At 45.3% G+C, this 20,379-nt stretch overlaps 1 protein-coding gene across 1 annotated transcript in view; it reads left to right on the forward strand.

The window, feature by feature from the left end:
• Positions 1-580: 580 nt before the first annotated feature.
• The window catches only part of LARS2 (leucyl-tRNA synthetase 2, mitochondrial), a 91,089-nt gene continuing 71,290 nt past the window's right edge, over positions 581-20,379 (forward strand). Inside the window, exons 1-3 of the mRNA XM_081344617.1 lie at positions 581-671; positions 14,199-14,456; positions 17,652-17,780. Of these exons, the coding sequence (XP_081200743.1) occupies positions 14,223-14,456; positions 17,652-17,780 (363 nt within the window). The 5' untranslated portion in view covers positions 581-671; positions 14,199-14,222. The remainder of the gene's footprint in view (positions 672-14,198; positions 14,457-17,651; positions 17,781-20,379) is intronic.

Here is a 20,379-nt window from a genome sequence, read left to right on the forward strand (position 1 = left end):
AAGTATAATCAGATAATAAATAAGACTGTAATTTCAGCAAGATACGATACTTAGTATAACCAATAACGAAAAGAACCATCTAGGTCAGGCACGCTGCCTGAGGAATTCTGGGAGTTGAAGTCCACAAGTTATAAAAGGGCCAAGTTTGAAGACCCCTGATCTAGGTTGTAACTACAGAATTATAAAAAAAAGTATTCAAATCTATTTAAAAAATTAGGCAACTCCGCACCCAAAAAAATAGCTTATGATCGTGGCAAGGAAAAACGTATTTTGAAAACATAATAAAGTAGGAAAACAGTTTGAACAATTTAGGAAGGATCTCATTTCTCCCTATAATTGGAAAAGGAGGAGGGAGAGCAAGCTAAACATTTCAACCCACCTTTTTTCTTGCAACTCCTCAGACTCCTCAATCAAACCAAACCCCAGCCCCTTTTTCAAGCTAACTCCCTTATTAAGCTACTGGGGTGGTTCTACGCCTGCGCGAACCGGCCTTTTGCTCGCCGATGGAGTGCAGATTTTCAATCTAACTTCTATCAAAGAACTTCTCCACATGGGTGGTTCTGCGCATGCGCGAGTCGGCCTTTTGCTCGCCATAGGAGCAGCGCAAAATAAGATGGCAGCGCCCTTGTTGTGTTGCGGGACGTGTGAGCCACGCTCCTTCCTATTCATATGTAAGTACCGTTCTAAGAACTTCGCTTCTTTTCCTTTATTGCCTCATTCTCTTCCCCCCCGAGTTAGAGACACACTGCATATGTATTAGTCGTTCTCCACTTCTTTATAGGTTAGTTTACAAAGTCGTACGAAGATCCCTTGAATCCGGGCAGTTTCCGTCTAATTCAATTTTGTTCTGGAATTACAGAGCCAGCGGAAAATAGTTGACTGGGGAATCCTGGGAATTGAAGTCCAGGCATTTTTAAGTTACCAAGTTTAAGAAACGCGGCTCTAGACGGCTTTAGGTTTCCTACCTCTGCACGGGACAGTCCTACAATCATTTTTTTTAGTTGAAGAGACCATGAAGTAATAATATAATTATAAAGACATATATTTTAAATTTGACACAAAAAAGTAATTTATAGTCTGTGGGATCATTCCAGATTATAACAGTCAACTTCGTTTAATACAAGGCAGTTTAGTAGGTTATAAACTGAGATTAACTAAAATGGTCATGACTGTAAATCAGATGAAATAAAATGTTAGTAATAATAATAATAAAGTTGGAAGGGACCTTGGAGGTCATCTAGTCCAACTCCCTGCTCAGGCAGGAAACCCTATACCATTTCAGACAAATGGCTGTCCAATCTAGGGATGGGTTACAATGATCTCGCATCAGTAAATGACACCTATATTTTTTCCCCTCTCATATATATTTCTGTGCACTTGCTATATCCTGCAGGTCAGTGCTTTTATCTTATCTATTTTCTGCTATAATGAAAAGGTTGTATAACCAGGCAATTCAGTAATTTTTTTAAAAAAAATTAAATATACCAGCCTTGAATTCTAGTGGATGTGTTCACTCAGAGCACATTAGAAGATTCAGTTGCAAACTGTCTACATTTACAAAATTATCTCTGAAAGGGTAGATTTCAAGTGCAATTAACTTGGGAGGTATCGTTTATAGTTTTTCAATTTGTGTTTTTGAAGTGGTAGACTCATACACTTTCAAGAGATGTTCTCAACATGTAAATCTATGTCTTAACTAGCAAACATTCCTTTGCATTCTGTGGCACACTGCCAATATTTATTATATTTATAAGATTATAAATGAACAAATTTCATGAAAGCACAATCCCAATACAGTTATTGTATGGATTATGCCTGCCATTCACATTTATTGTTTATTTTAAGTGTGTTCTCATTTCTACAGGAAATTTTGCACAGCAGTAGTGTTTAGAAAATATGAAATAATGTGAAGTATATGTTTGCTGATATATTGACTTTTGGCTACCAAATGTTTTATTTACTTGCTATAATAACACAGTTCCATGTAATCCAGCCAAAGTATTAATAAAACTGATGTACATATAGCATGCAAACCTATGATATTTTTGAAAAAGGTTTTGCTATTAGAAATTCTCCAAAAAGTAATATTTTCTTAAACTAAATGAATTCATCTTTTCCTGAATTATTCCCTAATTATTACTGAAGGTAATGGACCGGAATTTTGCTCTTAGTGGCAAATCCCGGGAAAGGGCGTCTGTTTTTATATAAATGACAGATGGTGTAATAATGCCAAGGTGGTTTCAAGTCTGTACTCCCCTGAAGTGGAGCTTCTGACCATCAAATGCAGACCCTTCTATCTGCCTAGAGAATTTTCTGTTATCATTATCACAGCTGTGTATATTCCCCCTGATGCAAACAGAGAAGAGGCCCTGAAGGTTCTCTATCATACCATCAGTAACTTACAAACTACTCACTCAGAGGGTGCATTTATTGTAGTGGGGGACTTTAATCAAGTTGATTTGAAAGTTACTCTGCCACATTTCCATCAATATGTGAACTTTGCCAACCAGAGGGGTCAGTACACTGGATCTTGCTTATTCCAACATCAAGAATGCATTCAAAGCTATCCCCTGCCCTCAACTGGGCCCTTCTGACCATCTCTCAGTGCTGCTTATTAGTCCAGCATATAAACCTTTATTAGAGTGAAACCTACAGGAGAGCCGGTGAGGGTTTGGACAGAGGGAGCTATAGAAGCATTACAAGACTGCTTTGAATGCACGGATTGGGACATGTTCAAAGAAGCAGCAACTGATAACCAACATATAAATGTTGAGTATGCCACCAAGGTGTCTGTATATATCCAAAAGCACATAGAGGATGTCAGTGTCCAAGCATTGGTGTGAGGGCAAATGAAAAACCGTGGCTGACTTATGAGCTCCGCAAGATGCTGAAAACATGAAATGTGGCTTTTAAATCCGGCAACATGTTGGCTAATTTGAAAAGTGCCATAAAAGGTGCAAAACAAACCCATTGCCAGAAAATTCAGAACTTTTTTCAGGACCCAACAAACACCAGGCAAATGTGGCAAGGAATCCAAGCCATTATGGATTATATAAAGTGGCTCTATCGAGATGCAAGGATGACACAGACTTCCTAAATGAGCTGAATACATTTTTGGGAAGATTTGAGGCATCAAATAGCACTCCTGCTAGGAAAGTTGTTTCCCATCCTGACAAGCAAGTGCTTAACTTTAATGTCATCTCTGTCCAGAAAACACTGCAGAAAGTTAACATTCGAAAAGCAGCAGGCCCAGATAATATCCTTGGACATGTCCTTAGGGCAGGGGTCGGCAACCTGAAACAGCGAGAGAGCCACTCGGAACTGGTTCCGTCACACACAAAAAAACTGGGAGCTGTAAAATGTGCTGGTGCATGCGCATAACAACAGGCTTGATTGAAGAGTGGAGCCTAAGGCAAGACATGCACCAGCCCTGTCCCCGTCCACCTCTGGTATGGACAGCTTTGCCATCCTGGCTTTTCCTCCCCTCAGAAAAGACTGCTCTCCCCCCGCCCAGCGGTCTCCCTCTCTGGGACTTTCTTCTTTCCGCCTTTTGGCGTGAAGGTTCCAAGGGAGTGGAGGACGAGGCTGACGGGGAGAAGGAGCTGCTGCAAATTTTTCGAGGCTTTGTGAAAGAGGGAGGCGGTGGTGGGATTAAAATAAAACGGGCAGCGGGAGGTTGAGGAAACCCAGCAGAAGCCTACATCAGAGGGCGAGCAAGAAAGGCAAGATCGGGGAGAGGAAGAAAGCTTTTGGGGCTTGCCCAGCAGGTAGCTACTCCCCGCTCTCAGAAATCGCCACAGCAGGAGTGGAAAGAATTGGGGAAACACCTCTCTCCCCAGTCCACCAAGCAAATAAAAGTTGAATGCAGCGGCTGGCAGGCAGGGACCGCGAGGAGCAGCCAGGATTGGAGGAGCAGAAGTCAACACTACCAAAAAGGAGGAAGGAAAGGAAAAGTGGGGGTCTTTAAATAGTCATGCCCACTTTTCCCCCTTTTTATCCTATTTTTTGCAACGACTGGTTGCAGATATCCACATGTGTATGCTTGTCAGGTTTGGAAGCCTCCGTTTAAGTCTGTGCGTGTGCACAGACATAGGCTGACTCCTCATATCCTGCCCTTGCTGCCTCTCTTGTCTCTCTCTCTGTGTGTTTGTGTATGTGTGTGAGAGAGAGAGAGAGAGAGAGAGAAACCAAGTCAGTTGGTTTACCAGTGAGCCACCGCTGCCTAGTCTCCTACCCTTGCTGCCTGTCCTGTGGAGAAGCGTTTGTGTCTCTCTGCCTCTCTCTCTGGCACTTAAAGCCATCCTGCACTTAAAGCCAGACCCCCTCCTTCTTTTCCCCCTTTTCTCTCTCTCCGTGTTTGTGTGTATGTAAGAGAGAAAGAGAGACCAAGTCCGTTGGTTTACCAGTGAGCCACCGCTGCCTCCTCGTCTTCTGCCCTTGCTGCCTCTCCTGTGGAGATGTGTTTGCGTCTCTCTCTGTACCACTCAAAGCCATCCTGCAGCGGTTTCAATCTGCCCCAGTCGGCCCCTTCATTACCATTCGTCTCCATGGAAGTCAATGAAGGTCCGGGGCACCTCGAAAGGCCAGCCGTGGTGCCTCCAAGTCTGTTAGTTTTACCAGCGAGCCACCGCCTCCTGCAGCTCCGCACCAACTTCTTTCCCTCTGAATCTCAGCCTGCAAGGATTCCTCTCCCCACAGCTGCCACGCCGGTTTGTCCCTTGCCCTGTTGGTGCCAAGAACTGCGAGCCGCGGGGACTCCTCACCCCGGCGCTGGCCCGCCTCCACTAGCTCCTCTGTGCTTCGGCTGTGCCGACGATGTCAGAACCACATCGAGCCGCTCGTTGACTCTGGCGGCATCCTGGAGCTGGCCCGGCCTTGGCCGATGGGCCGTGGTCTGCACAGTTCGCTCATTGGGCCACCAGGCTTCCTGGCAGCACATCCCGCACGGCAGGTCTGCTAGGGAGGTGGCGATCTGGCATTGTTTTCCCCCCCCCGTGTGTGTGTGTGTGTGTCAGACCCGTGAAGATGGCTGGTAGAGGCAGCGGCAGTCCAGCGTTGTTTCTCCCTCTCCTCTGTGTGTGTGTATGTGTGTGAGTTGGACCCGCAGGGAACGGCTGGTAGAGGTGGCAGCAGTCCAGCATTTGCGTCTCTCTTTGTGTTGAGCCCCGATATACACACGGGGTGTGGGGGCAAACGCCAGACCGCCGCCTTCCTACCAGCCGTTCCCACAGGTCTGACACACACACGAGGGGGGGAAACACCAGACTGCTGCTGCCTCTATCAGCCATTCCCCGCGGGTCCGACACACACACACACACGCACACACACACACACATGAGGGGAGGAAACAACACCAGACTGCCACTGCTTCCACCAGCCGTTTCCACGGATCTGACACACAGACACACACGAGAGGAGGGAAACAACGCCAGACTGGCTCTGCCTCTACCAGCTGTTCCCCGCGGGTCTAACACACACATACACACACACACATATACACACAGGAGGGGGAAAAACAATGCCGGACTGCCGCTGCCTCTACCAGCTGTTCCCCGTGGGTCCGACACACACACGCACAAGGGGGAGAAACAACGCTGGACCATCGCCTCCCTAGCAGACCTCCCCTGCGGGATGTGCTGCCAGGAAGCCTGGTGGCTTGTGTCTTATGTCTGAGATTTGTTCGTTTAATTTATCAAAATTACTTTTTGTCTCTTCATGTTTTTTGTATTGATTCTTGAATTAATTTTAATGTAGTTTGCATCTCATTTTGAGCAGTGCTTATTTTCTCATGCTGCAACATTGTTTCAATAGATCCCTGGTTTGTTGGGCTAGATCAGGGTCGGCAACCCTAAACACTCAGAGCCATTTCGAGCCATTTCCCACAGAAAAGAAAACACTTGGAGCCACAAACCGTTTTGACATTTAAATGAAGATAACATTGCATATATCGGGCTTCCGGATGGCAAGGCGACGCCGGAGGCAGCCATTTCTTGGCTGTCAGCCTCGCGGCTCCGTAGAACCGCTGAAAACAGCGCCGATCAGCTGTTCGGCGGCTTGGAAGCCCCCACCTCGGGAGAAGAGGAGGGGGTGAGCATCCAGGTAGGGGTAGAGCTCTCCGGGGCCGCCAGAACTTAGAGTTTTGGTGGCGGAAGGATTGAGCCCCCCCGAAGCCTGGGCATGCTCCGGACTGCGAGGCGTCTCTGCTCCGGGTTTTTTGGAGCAGAACAGGGCGTTCGCAACCATCCCTGCTAGCAAGGAAGAGCTTATGAGAACGAGGACGCAGGCAGAGCGATGCAGGAGATTTTGGTGAAGATGATGTTTTGATCTTTAACTCAATGGACTTTGCTGAATCTGCATGTGAAAGTGAGTAGTTAACAATAGAGGGTGAAAATGGCGACTATATCTTCTAAAGTTCCTGCCCTGAGGCAGCAGTCTTCGGCGAAAACGTTATTGTCCTCTGCATCTGAATCTGTATCAGCTTTTACAGTAAAAGATTTGCAAAGTTTGCTCCAAGAAACTATGGAAAAGCAAATGCAACAATTTGTTGAGATAATGGAGAAAAAGTTGGAGGAGACGTTTACAGAGAAATTAGCAGAAATGAGAGCAGACATCACATCTGCAACGTTAAATATGGCTAAAAGCATTGAGATTTTGGATGAAAAAGTGGAAGATCTTGTTCAAAATGATACTAGAATGGAAGCTAAAATGACAGAAACTGAAAATATGATAGCGAAAATGGATTATGATTTGATTTCGACACAGTATTTTCAGATGGAGCTTGCTTTGAGAATCAGAGGCCTAAAAGAAAATCCTAAGGAAAATTTGACGAAAATGGTTTCTGAGGTTTTGGAAGGGGTGTTGGAGCGACCAGCAGATGAAATAATGGAAGATATAGATAAAATCTTCCGTGTTAATTCGTGGATTGCAAGACAAAGGAAATTACCCAGAGATGTGGTGGTTTATTTCACAAAGAGAAAGATTAGAAATGAAGTTATCCAGGCCTCCTATAATATTGATTTTGTAATGGATGAGCAAAAAGTTTTGATTTTAAAAGAGATTCCTGCAAGAATTTTAAGAAAAAGGAAGGAATTTGCTTTTTTGACACAAGAATTGAGATGACGTGATATTAAGTTTAGATGGCAAATACCAGAGGGTATGGTGATGACTTATTAAGGTACGAGGCATTGTCTTACCACGGTGGTTCAGGCACGTGACTTTTACAGTAATGTTTTAAAAGCAGTCCCCATATCGTCTTTGGAGTCTACAAAGAAAAAAGGTGACAGAGAGCCTCAACGTTCCAGAGAGAATCCACAAGATGTTGAAGGGTTAACGCAGACAGATGTGAAAGTTACAGGAGTGGGTCAAATTTCATCACCACGGGAGAAGGCTAGAAATTGGAAGAGGTGTGCTGCTTCTGGAAGAATGAAGCAAACCTGAGGATTTAGTTGCATAATTGCAAGAGATAATAATGTAATAAGGATGCTAGAAGGATTAAGTATGTGGGGATTCATTTTTCACCCTTATAAAATAATTATATAATATTTTTTGTTGCTTTAGTTTTAAGATGATTATGAAAATTTAATTGGGAAGATTTGTAGTAGTGTTTATTGATATTCTGTAGGTTATGCTTTGTTATTTGGATGGAAAGTTTTAAGCCTGGAAGGTAGTGTATGGTATTTTAAGTTGTATAATATATTAGGAGAAGGAAAGGTTGTATTAATTTGGTTTTAGTATGTTAAAGTCTAGTTGGATAGAAGAATAGTTTTATAAAACTGATATAAATTGTTTTATGTGTGATTGAAATTAATTTGTAATACTTTATGGGCAATATTGGAGTAGGTAATAGAATATAAGAATATAAGAATGATGTGATTATATAAAAAAATTTTTAAGTTTGGAAGTAATCTATGGTATTTTAATTTGTATAACATATTTTAATTTGTATAAGCTCAGGAAGACACCCTCCTTCAAAGAAGCAGTTATCACTGCATGGAACCAGCCTCGTGTTCCCTCCCGAGCCGCATAAGCTAGCCAGGAGGGGCACGGATCCAACAAACAGGTGGTGGAGCTCAGTCTCCCCATGATCCTGTCCACATCATCAGGGGAAACAGGGTCGAACTCAGTCCAGATAACGTGCTCAAGACCGCCTGATTCCTCCACATCAGACTCTGCCCAGTCAGAGTCCAAGCCGGTCCGGATCCGAGCGATTTTGTCCGTCAGATGATGACTAAACTCCTCGGCTCGTCCCTGCAAGGGATCCTCCCTCACCTCCTGGTTAAGGAGGGAGCGAGTCACCCTAAACAGGGCGGCCGGGCGATTATCTGCGGACGCGATAAGGGCGGCAAAGTAGTTAGACTTCGCCGTCCTTATCGCCGCAAGATAAGACCTTATGAAGGTTCTTAACTGCAATCGGTCGGATTCGGATCGGCTGGATCTCCAACCGCTCTCTAGACCTCGTCTCCGACGCTTCATCTCCCGGAGCTCCACAGAGAACCATGGAGCCCAACGGGATCTGCGCCGAGTCAGAGGTCGCATGGGTACAACACAGTCGAGTGCCCTGGTGGCAGCCGTTTCCCAGGCCTCCACCAGAGCATCGACTGGGCTGTGGGTAAGGGTGATAGGTATCGGCCCAAGCGCCCTCTGGAACCGATCCGGGTCCATTAGGCGCCTGGGGCGGAACCACCTGGTCGGTTCCGCCGCCCAGCGGCGGGGGATGGCATGACGGAAAACCAGCCTCAGGAGGTGATGATCTGACCATGACAGAGGGGTGATGGACGGAGAACCCCCTCCCAGATCATCCAACCACTGTCCAGACAGGAACACCAGGTCGAGAGTATGATCCCCCTCGTGAGTAGGGCCCTCAATAACCTGGGTCAGGCCCATGGCTGTCATGGAAGCCATGAACTCCCGAGCTAACTCCGACGACCCCCCCAGTGATGGCAGGTTGAAGTCACCCAGGACAATAAGCCTGGGGAACTCCACCGCCAACCCTGAGAGGGTGTCGAGCAGCTCAGGCAGGGCTGTTGCCACACAGCTGGGCGCCAGGTATGTGAGCAACAAGCCCAACTGAACCCGAGGACCACATCTCAAGAGGAGGGATTCACTCCCGGCCATCTGGACAATGGTGGCCTCCCGGGGACACAAAGTCTCCCGAATAACCACTGCCACCCCACCACCCCTGCCCTGAGCCCGTGGCTGGTGCAGCACCCGGAAACCTGGCGGGCATAACTCGGTGAGAGGCACCCCTCCCTCCGAACCCAACCAAGTTTCCGTGATGCACGCTAGATCCGCACATTCCTCCTCGATCAGATCACGGATGAGGGGAGCTTTGTTAACTACGGATCTAGCGTTAAAATAGACCAACCTGAGCTCAGGGGCCTGATCACCCTCATCCCCGGGTAGGAGGGTGCTAACCGGAGGATCGGAGCGCGCCACCGCTCGGAGATAGCGGGGGCGCGATCCCAGATGTTGATATGGCCCTCCGCGCAAACACCTGCTGCCATACCCTATCGCCGTGGGGATTCGATGCCCCACCCCCACATTCCCAGCGCCAGCAGCCACCTCCCCCGACCCCATCCCGTCGGGACCTCTAACAGGTCCAGACTGAGTGCCGGTTACAGATTCCTTCCCCACCCTCCCCTTCCTTGAAGGAGGCGGTGGTGAGACCCCTCCTCAAGAAGCCTGCTTTGGACCCGGCTGTTTTAAACAACTATCGTCCAGTCTCCAACCTTCGCTTCCTGGCGAAGGTTGTTGAGAGTGTGGTGGCGCATCAGCTCCCTCTGTTCCTGGAGGAAACTGATTATCTGGACCCGTACCAATCGGGCTTCAGGCCCGGACACAGCACGGAGACGGCATTGGTCGCGCTGGTGAATGATCTCTGGAGGGCTAGGGACAGGGGTTGCTCCTCTGTCCTGGTCCTATTAGATCTCTCAGCGGCTTTCGATACCATCGACCATGGTATCCTGCTGCGGCGTCTCAGGGGGTTGGGAGTGGGAGGCACCGTCCTACGGTGGTTCTCCTCCTACCTCCAGGGCCGCTCGCAGTCGGTGTTGACAGGAGGGCAGAGATCCGCCCCGAGGTCTCTCATTTGTGGAGTCCCTCAGGGGTCGGTTCTCTCGCCCCTCCTGTTCAACATCTACATGAAGCCGCTGGGCGAGATCATTCGTGGTTTTGGGGTGGGGTATCACCAGTACGCTGATGATACCCAACTTTTTCTTTCCACCCCGAACCAACCCAGTGATGCCCTCTCCGTGATGTCCCGGTGCCTGGAGGCGGTCCAGGTCTGGATGGGGAGAAACAGGCTTCGTCTCAATCCCGCCAAGACTGAGTGGCTGTGCATATCGGCGTCTCGGGTTAACCAAGTTATTCCACCTCTAATGATGGGGGGTGAGGTGTTACCCCCCGTTGATAGGGCTCGCAACCTGGGCGTCCTCCTGGATTCACGTCTCAATTTTGAAGATCACATAGGAGCCGTGACCAGGGGGGCTTTTGCACAGGTTCGCCTGGTGCGCCAGTTGCGTCCCTATCTGGACCGAGACGCCCTACGCACAGTCACTCATGCGCTTGTGACCTCCCGTTTGGACTACTGTAACGCTCTCTACATGGGGCTGCCCTTGAAGACCACTCGGAGGCTTCAACTGGTGCAGAATGCGGCCGCGCGAGTTGTAATGGGGGTTTCCCGATACTCCCATGTAACACCTCTACTCCGCAAGCTGCATTGGCTTCCGGTTGCCCTCCGGGTGAAATTCAAGGTGCTGGTTATCACCTATAAAGCCCTACATGGCCTGGGTCCGGGTTATTTGAGGGAACACCTGCTGCCGGCATCAAACGCCCTTCGCCCAGTGCGCTCCCACAGGGAGGGTCTGCTCAGGGTTCCGCCGGTGAGAGATTGCCGGCGGGTGACACCCAGGGATAGGGCCTTCTCAGTGGGAGCGCCTGCCCTCTGGAACCAGCTGCCAGTAGAGCTGAGGACTGCTCCCGACCTCCGATCATTCCGCCGGGGCCTGAAGACCTGGCTCTTTGAGCTCTCGGGCCCAGGCTGAGGGGAAAATTTTAACTGGGGTTTTAATGTACAGGGTGAATTTAATGCTTTTTAAATTGGGTTTAACTTTTGTATGTTTTGATTTTTAATTCCCTGTAAACCGCCCTGAGTCCTCAGGGAAAGGGCGGTATACAAATGCAAATATTAAATTAAATTAAATTAAACATATCAGGATAATATGAATTTAAAGCTTAGTTGGGAAGAAGAACAGCGTTAGACAATTGATATAAATTGTTTTATTTGTGATTGTTTTTATTGGGTAGATTGAAAAGTATTATATTGTTTTAGAATAATTATTGATATGATATATATATATGTTTGGAGTTTATCTATATGAGTTAAAGTTCGACAGTCTATATAGTTCAGGATTGTTTGCGTAAGCTAGATTATGATTGTTTGTATTTTTATACCCTGTATTCTGCTCTGGGAAGTGGGGGGGGGAGGGGAAAGGGAGGATGGGGTTGGGGAGGGTGGGAGGGAAGGGGGCTGGGGAGGGGTTTCTTTTTTTTCCTTTGTTTTGTTTTGTTTTTGTTGTTTGTTAAAGCTAAAATGTATTCTAAAACTTTTTAATAAAAAAACATTGCATATATCGTTTTTTTACCTTTATGCTATGTATAAAAAAACTATAGTGTGTTGCATTTATGAAATCAATGAACTGCTACAAAGAAAACAAAATTTTTATTTCTGCATGCAACAAAAACAGTTTGAACTCCAAAAAAAAGACACTAGGTTGAAAGTTACTTTCAAATAAAATACTCAATGTCTTTTTTGAGTGCTTCTCGTATTTACGAAATAAAAAGCTGGTGTAAATTATAAAAACTACAAATAGAAAAATAGAAAAGAAAAAAATTTCGAGGGGGAAATTTTTTTTCTCCTTCATCCCAACAGGTAAAAACAATTTTAGTAGCTTATCTACCATCTTTAAATACAGCATAATTATCCCCATTCCTCATCTCTTAATTAAAAAACATCAAAATATTTCATTAAACATTCTTTACTAACCAGTAAGGACAACCACATATATTCATATTCTCTCTCTCTCCCTCCCTCCCCCCTCTCTCCCTTTCTGATCTTCTGCTCACCTGGCCAGCTGTTCTCTGACAAGCTGACACACCACGGACATTCTGATTGGCTGGCTTTCAATCGGCGCTCCTCTCTTGCTCTTGCTGCATCTCCCTCGTCCTTCCTGGCAGCCGGGACTCTGGCGTACCTTCCTGGCCAGCGGGGCCAATGGGAGCGCTGGCTGGGGATCACAGGGGCTGCGCTCCCTCAGGGCCGCGGCTTGCGGGAGGGCTGGCCCGTTTAGTGGAGGCTCTGGTGGGCCGCTCCATGGGAGGATCCCAGGGCTGCCCCGCGCAGCTCCCCGGCCACGTGCGCCTTGGACGGGGCCAGCCTGGGACAGGGATTTCCTGTCCATGCTTCTCCCAGGGGGCGGGATGCCCGCGTGCCGGCTGGCCAGGTGAGCAGAAGATTGGAGAGAGAGAGAAGGGAAGCGAAGCGCAAGTGCCTCTCTGTCTCTCTCTCTCTGCAAATAGCAGAGGAGAACTGGAAGCCGCGGTAGAAGGCTGAAAGAGCCACATGTGGCTCCAGAGCTGTGGGTTGCCGACCCGTGGGCTAGATGTTCCAACATAAGGTGCAGATTTGATGTACTCATTTTTCCAGCCAACTGTCTTAGGCTAAAATCGATACCGTAAAAGGAGCCAACTACTTTAGGTTTAATCCAATATCTCAACGAGAGAAAATAAAGTAAAAAAAGAAAAATCAGGGGATCAACATTCTAGGTCTAAAAGGAAAAGGAATGAAAGAGCAGGCTCACCCAGTTTCGCACGCTGTTGACAATCAGGTGTTTAGCAGAGTGCTGTGGCTCCTCGCTTTTCTTCTGCCTGGCGATGACATGGGCTGTCTGGACTTACCAGGCAGCCTTTCCTCCGTCCTTTTGGAGGGTTTCTCCAGTCCATCTGGACCAACTGCCGTCTAGTCCAGACTCCTGAGACATCCCTCCTTCATTGCCCCTCCAGGCAACTTTCCGACCCCTTGGGGTCACCAGGCAGAATGAAATCGGGCTAAGAAGCTGGAGCCTCGGCTTCTTCCACCTGTCTTGTCGAACGCCAAACCAGAAGTTCCTGGATTCTTGATTTTTTTACTAACAGGCCCCAATATGTGCGAGCTGGAACAAATATTTCTGACATCATTTTCTTGAGCACAGGTTCTCCTCAGGGCTGTGTCCTAAGTCCACTGCTGTTCACCCTGTTGACCCATGACTGTAGTGCTAGGTTTGCCACCAACCATATGGTGAAGTTCGCAGATGATACAAAAGTGGTGGGTCTTATTCATGATGACAATGAGGGTACTTACTGCAAGGAGCTTGAGGGTTTGGTGAACTGGAAAATAGCCTAGTTTTAAATACTGGAAAAGCCAAACAGATCATTGTCAATTTCAGAAAAGGCAGGCACAGTCACACTTCTCTGTGCATTAATGATTCACCTGTGGAGATGGTTACCAGCATCAAATTCCTGGGTGTGCAGTTAACAAGTAGGCTGGCTTGGTTGCTCCACAGCGAGACACTGGTGAAGCGGGCAGAGCAGCACCTACATTTTCTGTGTTGCAATAGAAAAGCACATCTTCCTTCCCCTATCCTTACCACTTTCTACAGAGGGACAATTGAGAATATCCTATCATACAGCATAACAGTCTGGTTTGGAAACTTCACTGCTTCAGACAGGAAGGCAGTGCGGAGAGTGGTGAGGATGGCTGAAAAGATTATTGGCAGTTCTCTCCCTTCCATCCAGGACATAGCACATACGTGTTGCTTGAGCAGGATCTGTAAGATTGTCTGGGACACTACCCATCCTCTTTGCAACCTGTTTTCCTTGTTACCTTCTGGGAGGAGGCTCCATGGTATCAGAAGCAGAACATCCAGATTCAGTCACAGCTTTGTTCCATACGGTATTAACCTTGTGAACTCTAAAGCTTCCTCCTTCCGTTATGTATTCAAGATGGACAGTGATTAATATTTATAAGTTACTTACATGGATGTTTAAATGTGTGTTACGTATGTTTACACTTTGGGAGCAAGCAACTAAATTTCATTTTTAATGTGTGCCATTGTGCCCACAGTAAAAAATGATAATAAATGTTATCTATCTATTTTCAATAGGATTGCCAACATACTCTGCAGAGAATGTGGTTCCTTTGCAATAAGGTATTTTTGTTCCCATCATGTTGGAGAAGACAACTGAGTGGAGTACTAAACCCAAGTAAATGGCAGAATAGGCGAATCCTAAGATGCAGCAGAACTATTTTTAGTGAAACAGGAAAGTGGGAACAAAATTATACATCAGAGACCAGGAAGAAAGTTGAAAACTGGTGGTGTTCAAGAATAAAGGAATCATTCAGCAAAATCACAGAAACAGATGTAAGTCTTGCAGCAACAGTCAAGATCACATATTTAAAACATATTGTTTTTCTTATCCCAATTACATCATCCCTACATGAAGCCAGTTCGGTGTAGCAGTTAAGGCAGTAGGTTAGAAAACTAGGAGACTGCGAGTACTACTCCCTCTTTAGATACAAACCAGCTGGGTGACCTTGGACCAGTCCTTCTTTCTTAGCCCTAGGAAGGAGAAAATGGCAAACAATTTCCAATTAACCTTGTCAAAAACCCCTGGCAGCCACCAGGAGTCAAAAGCACAAAAGCAAACAAAATTAAGATGTATGTATGAAAAATTACACAGCTGCCCAACTCAGTCTCAATATAAAACAATAAAAAGCAATAATTCCCATCCCCCTAGCAACAACAGTCAGTTGTCAAATGGGTTCCCCAAGCCCATTGGCAAAACCAGGTCTTCAGGGCCTAGCAAAAGAGTGTCAAAGTTGGGGACAATCTTATTTCTTGGGTAATGATGTTCCACGGGGAGGGAGCCGCCACAGAGAAGGCTCTTCTTGATCCCACTAGGTTCTTAGGAGAGGGCACCTACAGTATTCCTTGCCTCCCCACTCTGTGGGTCAGGCGCCAAGAGAAGACAGTCCTTCAGATAACCTGGCCCCAAGCCTTATAGACTTCAAAGGTGACAACCAGTACCTTGAATTGGATCCAGAAGCAAATTGGCAGCCAATGCAGTTCCTGCGGGAGAAGTGGCATGTGCACACTTAGGGCTATGCAAAACCATGTGTGCTGCTGAATTTTGAACCAACTGAAGTTTCCAGATACTTTTCAAGGGCAGCCCATGTAGAGCATGTTACAACAGTCAAGATGAGAGGTGACTAGGGCATGACTGATTGTGAGCAGGGACTGTTGGTCCAGGAAAGTGCATAACTGTTGCCTAAGTTGCAGTTGTGCAAATGCCCTCCTGGCCATGACTGTTACCTGCTTCTTGAGCAGGAATCATGAGTCCAGGTGAACCCCCAGATTATGCACTGGGCTTGTCTGGGGCAGTACCACCACATCCAAGATCAAAGATGGCAGTTCTTCATGGACCAAGGAACCCCAAACCCAGAGCTATTGCATCTTACCAGAGTTCAGTTTCAGGCCCATTGCTCCCCATCCAGCACTTAATGCTAAAGAAAGGTCATGGCATTGCTTAACTCACCGTGAGCCAAGACATAGCTGAGTGTCATCAAAATATTGATGATATGTTAGCTCATAGTGGTGGATGATCTTAGTTTCATGTAGATGTTAAACAGAAATGGAGAAATTACTGAGTAGTAGATAAGGGCCAGACCTCTTGTTTCCTATCAGCACCGACTGACTGATGCGAACGATGTAGAGCTGGCCATGCCCACCCAGTAGGCCATACGCACTTTAGCCATGCCCACCCAGTAGGCCACGCCCACCCAGGCCACACCCACCCGGCCCCCTGAGGGCAACTGCAATGCTGATGCGGCCCTCAATGAAATCGAGTTTGACACCCCTGATTTATAGTATCTAAGGATAATCCATTTCCAGAAATCTCTGGAGCTGCTGCACAGCCACCTTCTCAACAACCTTCCCCAGAAAGGACAAAGATTATCCAATAGGATAGAGTCTAAGAATGACTTAAGATGAGGGTGGACCACAGTCTCCTTAAATTCTGAGCAACACCCTCTCCTACAAAGAACATTAATCATTATCAGAACCCACCTGCATGTCACCTCTTGAGAAACTTTCACAAGATAGGAGGGACATGGATCTAAAATACAGATGGTTTGTACTTAATACTTCTCAGGATCCTGTCCACTTTTCAGGAGCAACAGGATCAAAGTGTTCCCAGATACCTAGGCAAGAACCTACCCCAGATGCCTCCATTTGACCAGCAACCACACTGGCATTTAAATGGGAACAAATCCAGGCAATTTTGTCTTCCAGAAAATTAGCAAATTCCTCAGTGTGTCCCTTCTGGTGGCCTTCTATGTTCTCCTTCCCAAAAGGAGACAGCTCACCTTAAAGAGGGTCTCTGGCCAATTATCTGCAGATGCGGTTGGTGCAGAGAAGTACTTACACTTTGCTGCCTGAATCACTGTGAGGTTGGTTTTAATAGTAACTCTTACCTGTGTTTCATCAAGTTCATCCCTTGTCTTCTACCAATAGCACACTAGATGTCTCTTCATCTGTTTCATCTCTCCCAATTCCTCCATATATCACAAGGGACAAACAGGTCTATGAAATAGGAGATGCATGGATGCAATCCTATCCAGAGCCTCAATCACCTTCCTATTGCAAGTGGTGACTAAGAGCTCAGGTGGGGCTATACAGCATATCTTCAGTAATAACTCCCAGTTCCTTCTGAAACCCATCGACGTTCATTAGTCACCAGTGGATATAGTTCTGGAGGATTCATCATAAACCATCTCTGATTTGTCTGTGGCGGGGACCAAGATAAGTCCACCAGTTCCCAATCACATAGGCACTGTTCCAACAAGGACACCCAATCAGGCGTGTAACCACTATTCCTACTCATCCAGGACCTGGGACAGGCTCATGGAAGTCATAGTTTCCATGAAATCCCAAGCTGCCTCTAACTGCATTCCCAGGGATGGCAGATTGAAGTTCCTGAGAACTATAAGCCTGAGGAACTCTACCTTCAGCCTGCAGTGAGGTCAAGGAGCCCAGGTGGGGAACTGCCATGTGGCAGGGAGGCTGGTATAGCAAGTTGTACCTACTGTTTAAATTATTTCTGCATTTCATTGCAGTCATTCTTCCAAGCATTGCCATCTAGTGTTTTTGTTCTTAAATCTTTTTCTAGTTAGTAATTACATATGTGTTTCTTTTCTCCAGTGGGATCAGCCAGGATATACAATACATATAGCCTGCACATGCTCTTATGCAGTATATTTAGTCACTCAGAATGCTTATGAATCCCAATAGATCATAAAATATAATTGCTTATTTCCAAAATGTCAACAAGTAAAATTTGACCTTTTGAGAAAGGCATGAGAATCCATTTTATTCTCCATTTTTTTATCATGGAAAGTAAAGCATTATGTAACATTTTGTGATCCATAGGAAAGGATAGGCAATCTGTAGTTATTAAAATATCTTGGCATAGAAAGTGTAGCTTTCCTTTTAAAACAAGCAGTGTTAAAAAAAATTATGTAGCTTCTGCTCAAAGTGGGTTTTTTTGTTGTTGTTTAGAAATCAAAGCCGAAGTATTACATCTTGTCTATGTTCCCATATCCTTCTGGAAAACTTCACATGGGCCATGTTCGAGTATACACGATAAGTGACACAGTAGCACGGTTTCAAAAAATGAGAGGATTTCAGGTATGTATTTTAGAATATCCCTCCCTCCCTCCCTCCCTCCCTCCCTTCCTTCCTTCCATCAACTGAGATAGGTTTTCCTATTGATATATATATAAGGTTAAGGGTTTAGAGAAATTAATTAATTCTGATTAATTTAGGGAAATTCTTCTGTATATAACAGCTATTACATAAATGATGATAAAGCATATCAATGTTAGTTGTAAATCTGGAGAGTTGATCCCAATGCATTCGTAGTACACTAAGTCATTCTCCCAACCAAAAAGGACATAGAGACACTAAAGCAGGGCTTCCCAACCACCAGGCTGCGGCCCACTACCAGACCTTGAGCTGTTCAGAACTGGACCAAGGAAGTGGCAGGAGAATGTTCGCACGAACATCCCAACTTGCACAAATAGCAGGTGAGTATGTGCGTACTCTATTTGTGTGAGCGGCGGGCAAGCTTGAACAAATGGAAGGGAGCGCATGCACTTGCCTGCCACTAATATAACACCATCCCCTCTTCCCCCACCCCCCACCAGTCAACAAAGCTGGAAAAGTTGAACTCACTAAAGTGTAAATTGTGAGGATCCAAACTGAACCATGAAAGGAATTAAGGAGTATATTATAAGCAGGTCTTCACCATTTTTGTTCATGATTGTTTGTGGAGTTGTCTTTTGTTTTGATAACTTCCATTTCCCAGTTTTTCGGTATTCAAGCTTCCTTTCTGTTCCCTCTGCATGTTATTAAAATCTGTTTTCCTGCCTATCTGATATAACTGATGTGCGGTACAATCTTAAAATATTTTTTTAAATGTTTACACTGCCTCTCTACAAGGTTGCATTATTGGAAAACTTGGTTCTCATAGAATCATAGGTCTGGAATTTTTTCTTGAAATCCTCCAGCAATGCAGCACCCACAATTCTGGGAGCCCAGCTGTTCCATTGATTAATCATTCTTACTGTCAGGAAATTCATCCTTATTTTCAGGTTGAATTGCCCCTGATGATCTTCCATCCATTACTTCTTGTCAAGAATAAATCAATGCTCTCTTTCTTATGGCAGACGTTCAGGTATTGGAAGACTGCTATCATGTCTCTCCTGAACCTTCTCTTCATTAGCTATAAACATACTTACTTCCCTTAGTTGTTCAACGTATAATTTAACCCCAAGACACTTTGACAAAAAAATTTTTGTCTTATATGATAGATGGGTTGGAAGGTTGTTGCAGGAAAAGTTTTTGTTTGCTATTAAGAAAAGTCTGTCTATACTGCAGATTCCTTCCCCCATTTTCATTATTAACAATATACTTTTATTGAGATGGATTTTGCCATTTGTGTATTTTACAAAAAAAGCCACATCCGCTATCAGATGCAGCTATTAACTAGAATGTTTTCACAGATTTGATTTAATATATAACTACATTTTTGAGCTTTGATTCAAATTCAGTAGTTTTACATAATGTACCAAAATAGCAAAGAGCAAATGATTCAGAAACTGGAGAACCAGTGGGAGTATCCGTATGTCACAGTCCATATTTGTATTCCTCTCTTCCTTCTCTCATTACAAGAAAATTACAAGAAATGGCTCTCTAATTGTGCCATGTTGTGTGTTTTTTTTAATTTGAAGCTATCCTTACCCATTCCCTTTCCTCCCCTTTTCACTGCTCTTATTCAAACTTGGTTTTGCATCTCCTTTGAATACTGGTCAAGTTCTACAACTTCAGAAAAGTGCATTTTCATAAGCATCTTTAGAATCTATTCACAGCCTAGAGTGTAGAGGCAATGGAATTGAAGCAAGGATTTTCCGGAATGTAGTTTGAAAGGTACATTAGTCACCATGGTAACAGAAAAATACATCTGTTACTGAGATTAATCTATGGATAATTGATAGTGGACTTGAAACTGTTTACACTTATTTTATCTCATACAATGTATTTATCTTACAGTAATAACCAAATCTCTCCACACTGCATTCACTAGTGAATTTTTTTTAAAGAAATGTTTCCTGAAAGTCCACTTTAAATGACTGTACATTTGGGCACAGTTAATTAGCTTTCTAAAATTGCCATGCCTTCATTCTCCCATAGATCAGCTTAAGCAAATGAGAATGTTATTTTCTGTCCTGTTGCCAGGCTTTCTAGCTGAGTCCAGTCAGTTATTCCAGCTAAGTATCATATTACAGGCACTGCCCAGGTGTTAATTGCCTTTATGATAATTCCTTCACTTAGCTTTAATCTCAAGATTTTCCAGACTCACTTTATGTCTTTTGTTAAAGTAGCTTCCTTGACTTGATTCTGCAACAGGTTCAGAGCTTTCCAAAACTCATAAGTACTTGTACGCTTCTTCTGGTGTTACTGCCTTTGTCAACTCTTTATTATCAAGTTCGAATCCATCATCTTCAATAATATTTCCTGCCTTAACAGCAATTGTTGCACATTTGTCAGTGCCAAATTGCATTTCAGTGTCTCTGCTAACTCCTCGCTGCTTTTCAGTAGTGAGCTTAATTCAGCTTTTTTCCCCCCCAGTTTTAAATCATCCATGTAGAGTAGGGATATCAAACTGCCGGCCCACGGCCTGATGCGTCATGGTGAAACCACGCCCACTTCATTGACGGCAATGGAA

Source organism: Vipera berus (assembly GCF_964194415.1).
Source record: "Vipera berus genome assembly, chromosome: Z".
Classification (NCBI taxonomy): Eukaryota; Metazoa; Chordata; class Lepidosauria; order Squamata; family Viperidae; genus Vipera; species Vipera berus.